An 18264-nucleotide genomic window follows, 5' to 3' on the forward strand; every position below is an offset into this window, starting at 1 on the left:
CCTTGATATTTTGGGTTAGCTTGGCATTTGTTGCACTTAAACATACCTAGCTCAATATTGAACCATTTAATAACCCAAATAGCTGTTCAAAAACACTATATTTAAAAAAACTATGCTTCAAGGGTGAATATTAATATATGATGCTGAGATATATAGAAAATAATTGAAAAACTTTTTTAATGCCAATAGACCAGTATTGCTGTAATTTGATAGCAATTAATAAACTATTTCTAAGTTAACAGCTGATTTATAAAAAAAAATATTTCAGGTATTTTACACCAACCATTACCAAAGTCAGCCTGAATATTTATCTACTCACCATTTGCCTGAAAGCATTTTCCAGAGCACCAATTATAAGACTTTCAGGAAATACTTGTTTTTCAAGGTGGAAGCGAAATGCAGTCTCCAGAGGGGGTTCTGTTTTCTCCTGAGTCTGTGTATTTGAAACAATCTTATTCCTTGTTTCATTGTCTAGACACAGAGGAGCAGCAACTGTAGGCTGATGGAGAATATGTACAAGGTCTCTTAGCTGATCACAAATGTGTAGGTGAAGGAGCCTTGATGCAGTCAAAGAACATCCATATCCTGCGTGACCATCAAAAAGTCCCCAGTAATAAAAAGATAATCCATCGCTGATCTAAAGTATGGAAAACAAACTGAAAATGAGTCATGTAAAACCTGTTCCTTTAGTAAACCAAACTTAAATTGCATAACTTACATTGAGTACAGCTGAAAAACAAAGCAAAAACAAACAAAAAAAAAGACAAGATTATAGACATCCTGTATGGACTTAATTCCATTACATAGTTTGGTGTCATCTGCAAACACAGAAATGGTACTTTTAATCCCAAACTCTATATCATTTATAAAGATGTTAAGCAGTAAAGGTCCCAACACTGAACCCTGGGGTATACCACTAATAAGCCAGTTCTCTATCCATTTACAGATTGAATTTTCTAAATCTATAGTCATATTGACAGTCTGTGGGATACTATGTTAAATGCTTTAGCAAAGTCCAAGTACACTATATCCACTGCTACTCCACTGTCTACCTATTTAATTTCGGTCTTTCTTGAATCCATGCTAATTATCACTAATAATATTATTTTCTACCAGAAAACTAGAACTTCAATAAGTTAAACTTACTGGTCTGTGGTTACTTGGTAATGACTTTGCTCCCTTTAAAGATGGGAACCACATTGCCCTAATGCCAATCCATTGGTACCATGCCAGTGATTAAAGAATCTCTAAAAATTAGAAACAATGGCTTTGAAATAACTGCCCTCAGCTCGTCGCGGACACATGGATGTAATCCATCAGGTCCTGGTGCTTTGTCAAACCTAATTTTACCCAGCTGATTCTCAATCATATCAATTTTGAGTAATTGTGGCTTATTTAAGACAATGACATTGTTATAATCAATTTAGACTTGTAGAGCTAAAAAAGGGCTAGTAAATCTGCCTTTTCCTTATCCCCAGTCACCAACCTTTCAGTCACCCTCACTCTAAGGGGCCTACATGCTCAGGTCTGATCTTTTTGCTATCAATATAGTTGGCTTACTTTCTTTTACAATCTGTCTTTCATTTTTAAGTTTTGCACATTTTATTCCTTTTTTACATTTTTTGTTATATTATTTATAATTTTCAAACGATGAAGGTGATCCTTCATTTTTATATTTTTGGAGTTCCCTTTACATATTCTTTATGGCATTTTTACCATTAGCTGTAAGCCACATAAGTTTTAATTTTGGCCTCTTAAATTAATTACTCATTGGAATGTATTTTTCAGTGTGTTTGTGTAGAACAGACTTGAAACATTCCCATTTCAGTCGTTCTTTAAGGACAATATTCCTTCCCAGTCCAAGTCATGCAAAATGGCTATTAATAATGGCAAATTTGTTCTATTAAAACTGAATGTTTTTATCCTTTCTGTTTTTGGTTCCTGTTAATAACTTATGTTAAATGAAACTGTATTATGGTCACTGCATTGTTGGAAAAAACTCGGTCCAGTAAAGTATGATTCTTAGTTGAGGCGTTCATAAGCTGTACGATAAAACTATCTTGTATTAAATTCATAAATATCCACCATTTTGCTGTACCTGTAGTGCCATTACCCCAGTCAATGTCAAGGTAGTTAAAATCACCCATCACTAGCACTGTCCCAGCCTTTGCAGCCCTTTCTGTCTGTACAAGTGGTTGATTCTCTATTTCTTCTTTAGCTCTGAGGGGCCTATAGAAGACTCCAATAATTAACTGTGTGTTATGCATCTCAATATGCAACTCCATCATAATGTCTCTTCCTCATCACATGCTCCATCAACAATTTCTTCTTTCACATTCACTTTCAGGTCACCTCTCACATACAGACAGGAACCGCCACCCTTTTGTTTTACTTTGTCTTTTTTAAAGAGAGTATAACCAGGAATATTGACAGCCCAGTCATGTGAAGAATCAAGCCAGGTATCAGCAATACCAACTAAGTCATTGGGGGCGTCATTCATAAGGGCTTCTAACTCCTCTATTTTGTTTGCCAGACGTGAACAGAAAATGAGTCTTGGTAAAAATGTGTGAAACCGCTGTGGACTTTTCCACCCATTTTTAAAGTAATTGTATAACACTCATCAGATACCCAGCCTTAATTATTGTATGTGTTTTGCTTGGCGTTGTTTTAAATAGAGCAATAAATATAACATTTATAAGCTTAAATCCCTGATCTTTAACCCTATAATTTATGTTCACAGCTTACCTTAGTATCTTCTTGCACATCAGAGTTTTGTGATTCATTACATTTGCTATTCAATTTACTGTCTCTTTCTTCAACAGTAACAAATTCACAAGACGCCTGGTCTTCATTGTGATGACTCTTCCCAGCATTAATCACTCTACATATGAAAATTAGAAAATGCATAGAAAGATCAAATTTACATACAGACTTTATTTTTTTTTTACCAAACTAAACTTATAAAAGCAAAATACTAGCAATAATTCAGATAAGTAAACCCTGCTACTATACTACATGTATAGGGTAGGGTTGACGTAGATTGGTAGGTGTATCCCCAAAAGATCCAGGGCTTTCCATTGTAAGATGTACATAAATAAATGTCAAAATTCAAAAAAATGTAAGTATTTCATATTAGACAGATATGATACATTGGATATAAAAATTCTTGCATCCATATTCCCTACCAGTGGGTGAAGGCCCAGGTTCTTCTTCATGACTTCTATTTCTTTTTATACAAAATTAAATTTATACACATAACTGAATAAATCAGAACAGTATCTCATTCCTCTTCTCTCCTTATTCCTTCATCCAAAGCTTTGCAGTTCTTTCTCTGAATAAAAAATAACACTGTGCCCCTAAAAAAGGACAAGTCACTGCTTTTATAGAAAGTGAATTCTGTAAACATCTATCTTCTTTGAGCAATGTATCAGCTAAGATACAATGCTAAGCCTAAAAAAGGAGCTTAGAGCTACCTGCTGGATGTAAATGAAAATGCAAAATACCAATATGCAATATTTCCTTATTATAACAGAAAATCGATCTTTGTATTGCCCTGTTTATAAGATATAAAAATTATGTAGAAAAACATGATATTTTTTTTTTATCCCTCTTTTTTATCCAGTTCCCTATTCAAATCAATTACATCAAATAGATGGTGATAAATTAAAAAAACAAAATTACTATTATCCTTGTTGAAGGTCTCCAGTGCATAAGCATGAAATACTCACTGATTAGTCCCAGATTATGTATTTTACCCCTCAGTGACAAGTCACCAACTTTGACTTTACTTTGACACCGCGATGAGCACTCTCCAATTTATGTGCATTAAATCGTTGGTCTTCAGAGTATGTGTGTTAATTCATCAGTGATCTGGGAACTAGTATATACTTATTATTTGGGGGGATTTCCTCTAAACATCTTGTCCTGCAGACACAAGAATTGAGAAGAAATCTCTCTAAGTGAGGCAATAACCTAATAGACAATTGTCATCAGAACAAGAGTCCATCATAGAAAATGACTCTTATTTTTTTCAGTTCCAGTCACAACTAGTCGTTTCTAACCAATCATCACTGCATTCAAAAATAAAAAAAAATGGATTTTGATACATTTTAAAAGTTAGAGTAACAAATAATATATTAAATTATTGGTTTAATGCCTTGTTTTATTTTAAAATCTATTTAATTGATAACGAGAACAAATTCATTTTGATCATTTTATTTGACTTTTATCAGTAAACTAAAATGAGATGCCAGAATTCCCTCACAATTTAAAATCGCCTGGGTATCCACTCCAGAGCACAGAGAAAACTGCTGCCATGCATCCAGAAGCATCAAACTGCACTGAAGGTCAAAACGTTTGTATGCACTGCCCTTGTATTGGTGCTGGCAGGTCAGTTTTTCTAGCAGAGGAAAAGGAACTGGGCAGCCAGAAGCAGCATGTTGCTCTAAGGAACTGTGCTGCAACTACACAGCAACCTGAATGCAAACGCAACCATGTGCAAACCTTTGTACAAAATACTTCCAAAACACTCCCATTTGGCTGAATTGGAGTAGTTGGGAGCATGCAATAAGCGTGCGAAAAGTTGAGCGTGCTATCAATTGCTTTGGTTTACCACAGGTCTGTAAGACTACTGCTTACCATCTCATTCACATTAGTATCAAGGAGGAACACACTATATTAGTGTAACAGCACTTCAACGCATAATAAAAGGGATAATATTCATATTTAATTTTAATCTTTGGACATGTGGATCAACTGGGAGAGCACTTGTAGGCTGCCCACTGGTTTTTAAGTTTATATATTATATTATATATATATATATATATATATATATATATATATATATATATATATAAATAATGCTTTCTGGGTGTTAGCAAATGTAATGAACATGACTCTTCAGAGCTGCCCTAATAATGTTGTGGTAGTAAATCTGAAAACAAAGCATCTCAGACTTCCTTTGTGGGTAGGAGAGAAGCAAAATATAGTTTTACTACTTATTACACATTCAGTCTTGTGACTCTCAGCTAGGAGGCCCGGAATTCTTTCTTAGTACAACTTGTTCCTGTATTTACTTCCCTACATCTTGGTAATAGTACTGTGTCCTGTGTACATTGATGTTGGGTCTAATGTGGGTTATAACTAGGTTTCTTTATCTGTATATATTTTTTAGAAAGTATTTTTGAATGAAATTATATTATTTGGGTTACCTCCAACGTAACTGGGCATTTTGTTGCTCTAGTGTACAGTGCCATCCTCCATGTGCCTGGTCCAAGGTCCTCTGCTTTACAGAGCATGTTTATTTATTCTTCAATGTCCATCAAAATTGAAAGACATAAGGAAGAATTGCCTATTCAAGGAGTTTACTTATAAATGTTTCCACCCAATATTCACTCAGCTTTTACAATAAAGGCTGCATACTTTTCATGTTGGATTTAATTAGAAAAATGTAAGTAATAGTTACTAACATTTTCAAATTGAATCTAATAAGAAAATATTAAAATTTTGGGTAAAAGTTGGATGAATGCTGCAGCCAGACTCATCCATCCTTCTCACCACTCCTTTTCCGCTGCATCTCTTTGCAGATCTCTACACTGGCTTTCATTTCACCTTAGAATCAAATTCACGCTCCTGTGCTTTGCCTTTAAATCCCTCCACAGTTATTGTCCCACTTACACTTCTGACCTGGTAAAAAAGTACTCCCCCTGTCGCTCTCTCCGCTCCTCCAATGACCTACTACTGACTTCCTCACCCATAACCTCATCACACGCACGGATACAAGACTTCCCTAGTACTGCCCCAACTCTCTGGAATGGTCTTCCTCATCCTATTCGGCTTGCTCCTACTTTCTGCTCATTTAAAAGAAAACTCAAAACCCATTTTTCCAACCAACCTGCCCTTCTTCTGACTTTTGAAACCATCACTACTTCCCACCACTACATATCTCCCATCCTATTTTGTGTAAATTCCCCAACGTACTGGATTGTAAGCTGTTCGGGGCAGGGTTCTCTCCTCCTGTATCACTGTCTGTATTAGTCTGTCATTTGCAACCCCTATTTAATGTACAGCTCTGCGTAATATGTTGGCACTATATAAATCGTGTTTATTAATAATAATAATAATAATAATAATAATAATAAAAATGACTCTTGAGTGAAGTGATTTATAAATAGACCCCTATTGTGACTCCAGAGATGACACCAGAAGCAGCATGATGGAACTACCAGGGGTCCCTTCATGAACCAACCAATAAACCAGCTCAACACCACTCTTGGGGGTTCTAAAACACTGTTTTTGCTATGTTCTGATTTGCTGAATATGCATTAGTAAAGGACAGTGTGGAGGGACAGTGTAAAATTCTGACTTTGCCGAAATTAATCAACCATGTGCTATAGTGCCATGCCACAAACATAAGGAGTAAAATGGTTTTAACATATTGTCGTAATATGACCATGTTAGCACAAGGTATAAAATGGCTGTGTGAATTTGGCATTGGTAGTTTTTTTTTTATTCTTATTTTTTTTTATTTCATTTCTATAAATCTATATACTGTATCTATGTATGCAATCTTTTGTCTTCCCGTAACTCTTTGCATGTTGGTAATCTGTTTTACCATCCTCCATAATAACTAGGAGTTAATGTCGCCATGCCATTAAATATTTATATTATGATTTGTGTTTTCAGGGAATTATTGACTCACTAAGTTTGTGAGCGGCTTGTCCTCCTCCCTTGTATGTTGCTAAACACATTGCGCGCCAAGGAAGCCACCATAATTTGCAAGATTAAGGTCTCCATACATTGTATGTGTATCATTTGACAGCTGTAGGTCTTGTCTGACTGTGTACATGTCTGCAGAGACTATATGCATGCCCATCCTGACTGTGTCTGCCCAAATTTCGTGTCTGTGTGTCATCTGTGCATGTTTATTCCTGGACTATATGTCCCAGACTGGGTTAGGGTCTGCTGTGACTATGTGTGTGTTTGGAATTTCAACATTGTACAGATGTTGAAACATTCAGTTCAGCTTCTATGTAGTAAATAAATGTAGACTGCATTGGGGTATTTTTGTATTGTTTTCTGGTTACATGTTGTTTTGATGATTGTTATATAGGCTTAAAATGTAGGGTAAACTGTACTGTGCCTGGTAAAAAAAATACCACAATCTAATATTTTGTTGGACTGCTTTTAGCTTCGATTACAGCATGTATTTGCTGCGGTATAAGCTTATTTTGATAAGCTTATGCAAGGTCAGCATTTACTTCTGTCCAGAGTTGCATTCAGTTTTGGTCATCTTGTATTGAAGATGAGAAAGTTAGACTGCTGTGTAAATTTTTCTCAAATACATCCCAAGATTTGAAAATTATGTCTTATGCTTCCACAGCTGCTTTTTTATGATGAATAATGGCCATGTCATCTTAGAGCAGGTCCAAAGTTCGGCCCTGGGGCCAATTGCGGTCTGTGTTCAGATTTCCACTGGCCCGTAGCCTCTGTCAAAAAAATCAATAATATGCGGCTCCCCAGCACTGTTGACCACAGTATAAAATACACTCATACAAAAAAGCTATTGTATATTTCATTAGAGTTGATCAACCGCCTTGCAATTATCGGCCGCTACTCAGTGCAGATCCCATGTGCGCACAGGGAATTCACTACATCAATATAGTGGGCGTGTCCTGTGTGGGACCCGCATGGACCACGCCCACTATGATTCCAAGAACTCTGCACAGAGCCTGCACTGACACCAGACTTCGTGCACAGGGAATCCCTCACGTCACCCTGGTGGGCGTGTGCTGTGCGGGACCCATGCAAACCACACTAACCCTTAATGTTAACGGTTCAAAGAATGTCAGGCAGAATGGTCGGCCCACACACATTTTCACCTCACCAAATCTGGCCCTCTTTGCAAAACACCTGTCTTAGAGTATCTTCAGGGAAGAAAAAAGTTTTCAACCAAGTATTAGAAATAAACATTTTATTTTTCAGCTTTTTCATTTGTCCAACTACTTTTTAGGACCTGAAATGAAGTGATTGTGTTAAAAAAAGGCTTTAGTTCCTCACATTTTATGCATTTTTTTTGTTCAACCCACTGAATTGAATATTGAATATTTATGGACTTAAATGTGTGTGTGTGTGTATATATATATATATATATATATATATATATATATATATATATATCATCTTTATTATTAGTAAATAACATTTGGATATTACAGTAAATAAATTAAATGATGAGAGACCTACACACATAAAAATGTTGGGAACAGTAGACATAGTAGCAATAGGCATATCTAATTAAAAATAAGGATCTCAAAATTTCCTTGCTTGGCACTCTGCTTACCCAAACCTCACTATTCTTGTATATAATTATAAAATACACAGCAGATATGCCAGATGACAGAAATGTCCAAGGACCTCACAGGATTGCATTGGTCTGTTGTCACAGAGGTAATATATGAAAATCATCCCAGTTCCCAGACAGTTTATTAGTTTTGCCATCTAACACGTCTGCTTGCAGCACTCTGTATTATGGTGAGTTCACAACAAGGCAGTAAAAGATGGCATACCCCAGGGCTCAGCTTGTATGACCCTGATTGCAACACCGCTGGCTGTTACCCAAAATGTCACATTGTATCAGGAAGATGAATCATCCTACATGTTTGACATTGTCCTCGGATAATCTTATCTATTTATATATTTTCAGTAGGTTTATGAATCTGACACTCTGACTTTCTGTGAGAGTTCTACTCAATCATCCATCTTACCACTGTTATGAAGAACTTCACCTTTTCTCAATCCTTTTTTGTTTCTATTCACTTATAAGCAAAAACAGTACTGCAGCTGTCAGCTTTTGATATTCCTCCAAGGCCAAGCAAATTACAGTTAAAATGTAAAAGGGATGAGCTGAGAAGAAAAGCACTAAAATCCTAATGCATTGGTAACCATAATCATGATGCTTGTGGCAAATCTAAAGTCAGGAAATGTGAGGATAGGAAAGGAGCACTCAATTACAGTTTTTATTTTCCTAATGAAAAATCTGACACTGTGTTAGATGAAGGTGTGGCTGGAGCAGCAAACATGGGATATCAGACAAGACCCCTGCCCCTAATACTTCTGATTTAGTAAAAAAAAAAATACTCAAAGTTGCCCTTGTTACCACTAGCTTTTGCTATCATATACATTAATTTGCCCTCTCTCTTTAAAAAAAAGAAGCTACTACTAAAGACCACATAGTAACAGAATTACCTTCAGCAACTTTTACATCCCAATAAATTACAATAAATGTAGCAATATTCATACATTTTTCCGTATAATTTTTATCAGAACATTCAGATGTGATTTAAGCTAAAAAATTATTGGAAATCATATAAATGCCCATGAATAAAGGGCAAATCCTATTAGATTTCCATACCACATACTTACAGAAATCACCTACCAGTATAGACAGAATTTTGAAAATGAGATCTTTCCTGGTAATGAACACAAATATCTCATATAGCTGACCCCAAAGCATGACCCAAAAGCGCTTTAGATACGTCATTCTGGCCTGGCTAATCAAGATCGTCAAAATCCAAGACTTGTGTGAAGATGCCAACTCCCAAGTTGGAGCAAGCAAAGGTAAGTTTACAGGCAGGTGCGTATTTTTTTTAGGTTTACTTTACTTTTTCTTTAAAAGGACTTTGTCACTTTGCCATAACTTGGTGTCTCTAAAGGCCGTGTCTAACACACTTAAATGTATCTTTTTAATGCCCCCCTATTGCTCCATATCACCTTCAACAAGCCTGTTGTCAGATAATGTCACCAGGAATAGCTGGTGGATTAAATTACATACTCCATAATTTGATGGTATTTGGGTCACATAGTCTCTCAGAATCACTGGGCATTTTGGGGCTGTGAAAGTAGATTAAGCACCTTGGAAGCGCAGTAAAGAAGAGCAAAGGGGAGTTGGGAAAAAAAACAAGAGCCTCTGCCACTTTACTTTCAATGGCCAAATTGACAAACTGTCTGTGATTGTATTTTTGTTAAAGCATATTCCTCCCAAAGCTCCACTACCTATGACACTAGAAAATCCTAACTTTTACCCTCTCCTCCTTCTACATCACATAATTCAATCAGCTGACACCTTGACGGCCACTTGATCACTTACACTGAAGCACTGGTTCTTAACCAAAGAATGGAAGTCTGCAGATTTGACAGTGGGCGGTACTGTACTGTTACCTGCTCCCCCCCATTCATTCTCTATAGGGCTGCCACAAATAGAAGCTGCTTGTAGGGTCTTCCCTCAGGCTGTTTATTGGCAGGAGGAAGTGGTAACTGCAATGCAACCCCAGTATGAACATAACCTTACTTCTTTTAATTTGTTGCCTAGGCAAGAATGACATGGGCTGCGCTGTCCACAGTGTACGATACACAGGTCACACATCTCATGAGGCTTCATGACATTCTACAAGATCACACAAATGATCGCAGTGATGCAGTGGAATATGCAGAGACAACTGGAACCCAAATCCATAGATTAGACAAGAAATTCAGACAGTGCTGAACTACATGGACTGGTAAGTATGTGATTGTATTATATCCTATTATGTGTATAAATAAAAGGTGGAAACCACATATACTGCCTACACATACAAAGAATATCATTAGTAAAACTTACAGAAAAGCAAAAAGGCTATAAATAAAAAACAAAGGGGAAGCTTACAATAATAACAGAATTTATTTTATACAAAGCTTAATAGTGTGTTGTTTGGTGGCAAAAAATACTTCCCACTTCTTCAACTGCATGAAACATTAATGAAAGTAGAAATATGTCCTAAACAATAACGCACTTCTTTAAAATAGGACTTTCTGTTTATGTCTGGAAAAGCAGTACAGGTATGTTTCTTACTAAGTACTGCAGTTTGTGCAAGAAGGTAAATACACAGCTGAAATAAGCACATGTAATGTTTTTTATTGCTAAATGATCTGTAATTTTGTTCAGTCAGTGTTATGATATACACACATTTACCATACTATTATTATTAATATTATTAATAATATTAATAAACAGTAATTATATAGAGCCAACATATTATGCAGCGCTGTACAATAAACAGGGTTGCAAATGACAGATAGATACAGACAGTGACACAGGAAGAGGAGAAGACCCTGCCCAGAAGAGCTTACAATCTAAGAGGTGGGGGAACTATCACATATTAGGAAGGGGGATATTAAATGGGGTGAAGTAGTGAGGGTTTTAGGAGACAGAAGACTTTTTAAAGAAACAGAAAGTAGGAGCAAACGGAACGGAATTTGCAAAAACGAACGAGGAAGAATATTACAGAGAATAGGGACAGCTCTAGAAAAGCCATGGAACCATCTTGGAATGTGATGGGGTTATCAGTGAGGAAGTCATTAGTAGGTGATTGGAGGAGCAAAGAGAGCAGCTAGGGGGGTGTTTTTCTATCAGGTCAGAAAGGTAAGTGGGGCGGGACAAGAACTGTGGAAGGATTTGAAGGCAAAGCACAGGAGCATGAGTTTGACGTGAAATGGAAGCCAATGAAGAGAATTACAAAGAGACAGCTGAAGAGGAGTGGTGGGGAGGATGGAGGAGAGAGTCGGGTTAGTGGAATACCAGAGAGGAGGATATTGCAGTAGTCCAGACTAGAGATGATAAGAGTCTGAACAAGGAGTTTTTAATGGTCTCTGGGGACAGGTAGGGGCGAAGAAATGTTGTGCAAGTAAAAGTGACAGGACCTGGAAATGTTCTGAGCGGAGTGGGCAAAATCGAAGGTGACGGCAAGGCAATGTGCCTGAGGTACTATATAACTAAGAAGACTATTTTCTAGTGTTTGCTGTGTCACCTCCAATTTACCAGACAATACACAACTAGATGGTCACTCAGTGTTCAGTGCACAAGCTGGAGGAGTAAGGATCTTGTAACCCTATTCAGGGTAAAGTTATTTGGCTTTAGCTTCTAGCCATGAGTTTTTCTTGAATTTAACACTGAATTTTAGGTACTAAAGTTTTCAGTTAAATCATGAAAACCTCAATAGTGAAAAAGTATATACAGTAAATCCACACTGTATGTACCAAGTACTTTGCAAACTGAGCTGGTATTGTGTTTACATTGAAGTGACATCATCAATGTGCTGCAGATAGCATGTGCATAGAGCATAGTGCAAGATGACCCAGCAAAGCCCACCCAGTACAGGCTGCTACAGGCAGCATGGCCAGTTACCCTGCACAAAGAGAGAAAGAAGTAGTCACTACACTTAATAAAGAGAGTTCCCTGCACAAAAATTAAAATTGAAAAATACACAAAGCACACCCACATCTAAATATGAAGACACATGCCTATTTCATTTAATTGGACAATATTTGCTTATCCCAGAGTTAAGCTTTAAATTCTCCAGAGCCAAGGGAGGATTGATGATAATCCTAACATATATAGAAATAAACATACTGATTAACACATCCCTTGCCAACTATTCACATATGGGATAAGCACCTAGGTTGCATATTTTCAGCCAATCATTATTTAATCTAGAATTAGGATGACCATCAGGGTTGGTTTCCTGCTTTCCATATATATCTGCCAATAAATGTTCCAGCAATGCCAGCATGCATATTTATATTAAATATATATATATTTTACAGCAGGATCTTGACTTTGAGCTAAAATTCATAATGAATTGATCAAAAAATACAGGTCAGCACTGATTAGATCCACTTCCTTAAATGACAAAAATAAAAGTAAAATATTTCGTACATATTTGAAATACATTCACATTTCCTCATGTTTTTTTTTCTTGTACGAAAAAAAAAAATAACTGTTGATGTGCCAGAAAGAAGGCTTACTTCTGTTTCCTCAATGGCATGACAACACAATATTTTTTACTCTTGACACATTACTCTTTTCTGACAGATTACAAAGAACATGTACTCATCACCTTCTCCCATCTTCATCTGTATAAACTCATTTTTTGTTAATAGGCACAGCAAGTCATTAGCTAATAAGCTATTATAATTTATTTTTTTACTTACAAAAAGGAAGCCCCAAAAAAAGATCATTGTTGGGGTCCGTATACATTTTAATATGACAATAATGACAATATTATTTGGGTCAAGGAAAAACAAAATTATATTTTAGGTTGAAACTGTATGAGAAAGGAATAAAATGACTTGTACTGTTATGTACCTTTAAACTTTCTAACAAATATAACCATCTGAGATTATCTAGCACAGCCCCTTCACAATTTTACACCATCACATCTGTTCTGGAAATATTTCATTACTTTAGATGGAGCAGGAAAATGGAATACTATAGAGCAGCCATTCTCAACCAGAGAACTACAGAACCCTATGGTTCCTCCAGAAGTTGACAAGGTTTCCTAGAGCTGTGTCTGACTGACCTCCAAGGAGATGATGTCTGTATAGTTCACTTTGTAGAGTGAGCTGCATGAAACCAAATACATTTTTAGTTGTCTGTAAAGGTGGAATTCTGACCACCAATGGATTGAGGCATTCTTCCCATTGCAACCAATACAAATAGAATTTCCCCATAGCTTGCAAATAGCAAATGGTCCCCAACAGCTAAAAAAATTGCTTCAGAGTTTGCACAGAGGTAAAAAGGTTGACAAAGGCTGCTGTAGAGTGTCACTTGAGTGACAGCTCAGAGTTTGCTGGGATTGCTCTCATCACATCCAAGATGGCGGCACATAACAATAGTCTTAGACCTTTTGGATGTCTACACAAGGGAGGCATGCATAGGTAAATAACAAACATCAATGCACATATTATCCTAAAGTAAAATGTTTGATAAAAATAAATGGGAAGGCAACAACAGATACAATATGATGTCCACTACTACCAACTTAAGTATTTTGCACAGGTTTCATTAAACAAGGTATGCATTCTACTTAAGGGCACAAGGTTAATTTTTTACATCAACAGATTTATATACAACAGAAAACTTCCAAAATTGATCTTCTGATATCCAGGAAGACAGTGGGCTGTGACTTTTTTTATCTGAAGAAAGCTTGCAAGCTGATGAAGGTGCAAAGCTATGTACATTAAATATGCTGCCTTTTATGGTTAGCCTTAACACTAGGCCATGCTGAAATGGGCAAATGACAACTATGTGGTTAACCACTCTCGGGCTCTCAATTTCTATGCACCCGCAAGTGTTGAGAAGGAGGTACCCACATGCTTTCATGAGCATTTTCAAATGGTTCTCTTGCTACAATTCTAAAAGGAAACCATTTGCTGTCCTTCAGAACAGTTGCAAATGCTTGCTAATGAGGTTGGAAAGCGTTGCCCTTGGACCCTATGGAAGCAGTTTTGCAGCAGACCACCTTGAGACGGTGCATGGAGCTTTTCATACTTCAACAGTTTAGAACCACACTCACTGGAGTCAATAATATTCAGAGCTTTGGGGGGTTCGGTACTGGTTCCACAAAAGTGAACTACTATAGTACTGCTTGGATACTGCCAGTCCAAACATAGTCATACATTGAATTACACTCAGAAAAAAACCTTCTCCAGTATTACTGAAATTTTTTAAATCTTATATTCTGGGTGCAAATATTTCTATAAAAGTATGATTGATACTTTTCAAATTTTTTATTCCATTTAACACATTTTTATAGAAAAAGTTTGTTTACACTGATAAATCCTAAATGACTACAGTTGTATTGTAAATAAGAACTGTTAGAGTGCACTTACTTTTCCATTTGGCAAGCCAATATTATAATGCAGTTAGATCTGTCTGAGTTTTGACTTTTATAAATGTAAGATAGTGTACTGTGCTGAATGCCTATTGCTGTTATCAGTCCAAGGTATAATTATAGAACAAGGAAACTCATTCTGCATACACAACATCTATACACTGCTTAGTTAGCCTTTTTTTCAGCACACAGCTATATAGTAAAATAAAACACGGGCCCTCAGTCAATTTCAAGAATTTGAGGAGTATTTTGGTGGAGATTACTGGGTACCTCTGCTTATTCAGCAGAACAGTTTGTACTTTTACTAAATGGTAAATCTAAAAACAAAACAACTGTCAAATAGAATTTTTGTAATTTAAAACTATAAATATAGTATTGTATATAGTGCTAACATAATATGTAATGCTGCACAAAGTCTATAGTCACATACCTAAAATTGGGGCAGCTATTTCTGTCCTCTTTCAACCCTTACTTACTTTGCTGCCTTTGGTTTCTGGCATAAAATATGCAGATTATAAAGTCAGAGAAAAATCCAAATTCTTGATATGCATTGTTGTTCCAGGTCATTGACTCAGGATATACTAAAAGCTCTTTATATTAGAAAGACAGCCAGGAAACTGGCATTTTTAAAAGAAGTCAGCATCGTCAGCCTATATATTTCCTAAAGTACACATTTCCTTTAGCGGTACCTGTGTCCAGGTGTATTGGAATGTAGTTAACCCATTCCATGCTACAAAGGATTTTATAAAGGGGTATATACTATTATAAATTAAAGAAACACAAGCATATAGAATATAATATAGATGATGTACTTACTCAGCATAGCCAGTGCCCCAGTACAGCTCTCCAGGGCATTTTAGATTCACAATGGTCCTGCTATTGTGGTCTCCCAATTTTTGGAACTCCTCTGGAGACAATTTCAAGAATGGGGGTCTGCAGGGGGGCTGTGGTTTAGCAACAGCAGCTGCGGGGGGCTCCTTCTCAGGGGTACAGGGGACTGGTAGAGCACTGTGTTTCTGGGACAGGGACCCCACCAGCCCTGATACAGCCGCTTTGACCTTACTAATCATCCCCAAGCAGTAAGTGCGGTGAAGGAATGCTGGTGGCTGAATGGGACATCCAGCTGTGTTCTGGGAATGCTCTGGACAGCCAGACTGAGATAAGTAGCAGGCAGATACAGGTGTATAGTCTATAATAAATCTTCTCAGCTGTATACAGAGTCTCCACCTCAGATTACAATGTTACTTCTCACAAACTATGCTGGTTAGGTTCTGTCCTTCTGCATTGCTTAAGCAAGTGAGCACACAGAGACTGGTAAAACTCCTCCTCTGTCACTTGCTGACAAAACTCCCAGACTGTTCATGTGTTCTCTCCTGAAAGTGAATGTAAAGGCAGAAAAAAGCAAAATATTACATATTAGATAGAAATAGGATAAAAGGATAGGAAAACATGGCATGTTATATTGTTATACATATTTAATGTACAGTGCTGAACAATATGTTGGTGCTATAGAAATAGTTTAATAATAATATTATTATTATTATTATTTATAACAATCATAATAAACAAAAGGGAAGTTTTATGAAGGAAATACTACACAAGGACAAAAAGTAAATACTTAAAGGATATATATATACAGTATATATATATATTTTTAGAAAAATTAGTGTATCAGGCATAGTTTGAACCCACTGAGAGAATGAAAAAAAGAAAAGTATCTGCAGAAGTATTGTGTACATAGACTGGTACAATGAACCAAAACAATGTATAAATATAACTGGATCACAACTTCCTTACTAAGAAAAAAATTAGACCAAAGTGTGTAAAATGGAAAAGTAGTAAAGGAAATGGTATTATTTTTAAGTATAAGCGTTGTAAAGACCTTTCTCCATTTGGATGGTGGTTAAAGGATGGGTTTTATTCTCTGTGCTGACAATCACTGGTATTGGGCTTAACTTTTCACAGAGTACATTTGGATCACTGCACTCCACTGTTCCCGGTGAGAATTTAGGAAGGGACGGGTATGAGCTGGTTCTTTTATTATTTAGGAGTCAATAAAGGGTTAATTCCCTGGAGAAAGGTGGGGCCTCTGAAAAGGTTTTTTAATGAGGGCAGAATGTCACATGACAGCCTTTTGAAAAAGATCTATGAAAGAAAACATGTCAGGCTAATGTGATGTGTATCTAAGTTGACATTAAAGGAACATGGAGCTTTGAAATATTTTCAGGAAGTTATAATTGCATTATTTATACAAGAGAAGCTGTCTATGTTGTCCTGATACACTGCTTGGATTGGAGATGAAGGGATCAGAGAAGGGTCAGAGGCATGCAAGGTGCTGCAAGACCTGAGAGTACAGAGATGGGAGACCACCACAAGGAGGGAGTTTTATAAAACTCTCTGGGACTGATACAATGTTTACAGTCCACCACTGTAGATCATTTGCTGCACTAACCACATTCCATACAAGGACCCACGGATATTCCTGGTGACACCTAGCTTGTATGTACATTGACTTACATATGCTTGTGCCCATTGACTCACCTTGTTTTCTCCTCCCTGTCCTGCCCTCTACTTTGTTGGATCCCAGAAATATAGATTGCTGACGAGTCACCCTGCTGTAATATGGCAGATTTTAATGTTCTCCGATTTGATATTTATTGAGCTGTGTGATTTTCTGGGATAAGTGCTGCATTTGCTTGTAAGCGCTGCAGCACTCTGCTTGTCCTTGGGCTGGAAGATCTTAGCCACCAGCCCCCACTGCTGCACTATACTGTGCAGTGCTGCTTTACACTCACTATCTCCTCCTTCCTCATAGCAAGCTAATTGCAGTTGGGTAGTACTGTACTGGGAAACTGTAGGTGAACAGTTCTGTAAAGTCACAGAAATATTTGCAAAGCTTTTCACCTTCCTATAGATCTATCTACAGGAACTGATGGAATGAACGTGATTTTCTGGCATACAGTAGAGAGACTAAAATTTGCTAAAGTCACTTTTTTTAATGTTTATTGCTAAATCTTTACTGCTTTACTTTGAGCGTTAGCATGGTTTGAGCGTTAGCATGGCAGGTTCCCAAAAATGTTTAAGTGAATGTCAGGTTCTCTGATTTATAAATAGCCCTCTCCCAGGAGTTTAGGGAAGATCTGCAGAGTGCTAAAAATGTAAACCAATGTTTAGACTATCTTCATACCGAAAATACCTTTTTGCTGAAAGTATGTAGGTGTGTGCAAAAATGATTGGTTAAACTGTAAAGTTTTTTTAATATTTCTATTAGTGTTTAAAAATGACAAAAAAAAAAAAATTTAGAAGCTACATGCCATTAAAACTCCCCCAAGAAGCGATTGTAGCTGCGAAACCTGTTGACACTTCAAATAGAGATTTTTAATAGCATTTTATTGTGTATCATTCATGACATATGTTGTGATTTGAAGCCATTTGTTTGACCTTTTTATTAAAGTGTATGTAGTGTTTAGTTTTTTGCAGATTATTTTTATTTTAAAATGTTATTAATTATTATTAATTATTTTTATTTTAAAATGTTTTTTTAATATATAGTAAT

At 36.6% G+C, this 18264-nt stretch overlaps 1 protein-coding gene across 2 annotated transcripts in view; it reads right to left on the reverse strand.

The window, feature by feature from the left end:
* The window catches only part of PPM1J (protein phosphatase, Mg2+/Mn2+ dependent 1J), a 36308-nt gene extending 18869 nt beyond the window's left edge, over positions 1-17439 (reverse strand). Inside the window, exons 1-4 of one of the 2 annotated variants that reach the window (XM_072425819.1) lie at positions 17250-17439; positions 15525-16081; positions 2746-2881; positions 320-637 (exon numbers count right to left, since the gene is read on the reverse strand). In XM_072425819.1, the coding sequence (XP_072281920.1) occupies positions 320-637; positions 2746-2881; positions 15525-15778 (708 nt within the window). In that variant the 5' untranslated portion in view covers positions 15779-16081; positions 17250-17439. Of the gene's footprint in view, positions 1-319; positions 638-2745; positions 2882-15524; positions 16082-16590; positions 16646-17249 lie in introns of those variants that run through there. The other variant, XM_072425825.1, reaches the window with a different exon arrangement.
* Positions 17440-18264: the final 825 nt, after the last annotated feature.

This window comes from Pyxicephalus adspersus, chromosome 1, assembly GCF_032062135.1.
Source record: "Pyxicephalus adspersus chromosome 1, UCB_Pads_2.0, whole genome shotgun sequence".
Taxonomy (NCBI): Eukaryota; Metazoa; Chordata; class Amphibia; order Anura; family Pyxicephalidae; genus Pyxicephalus; species Pyxicephalus adspersus.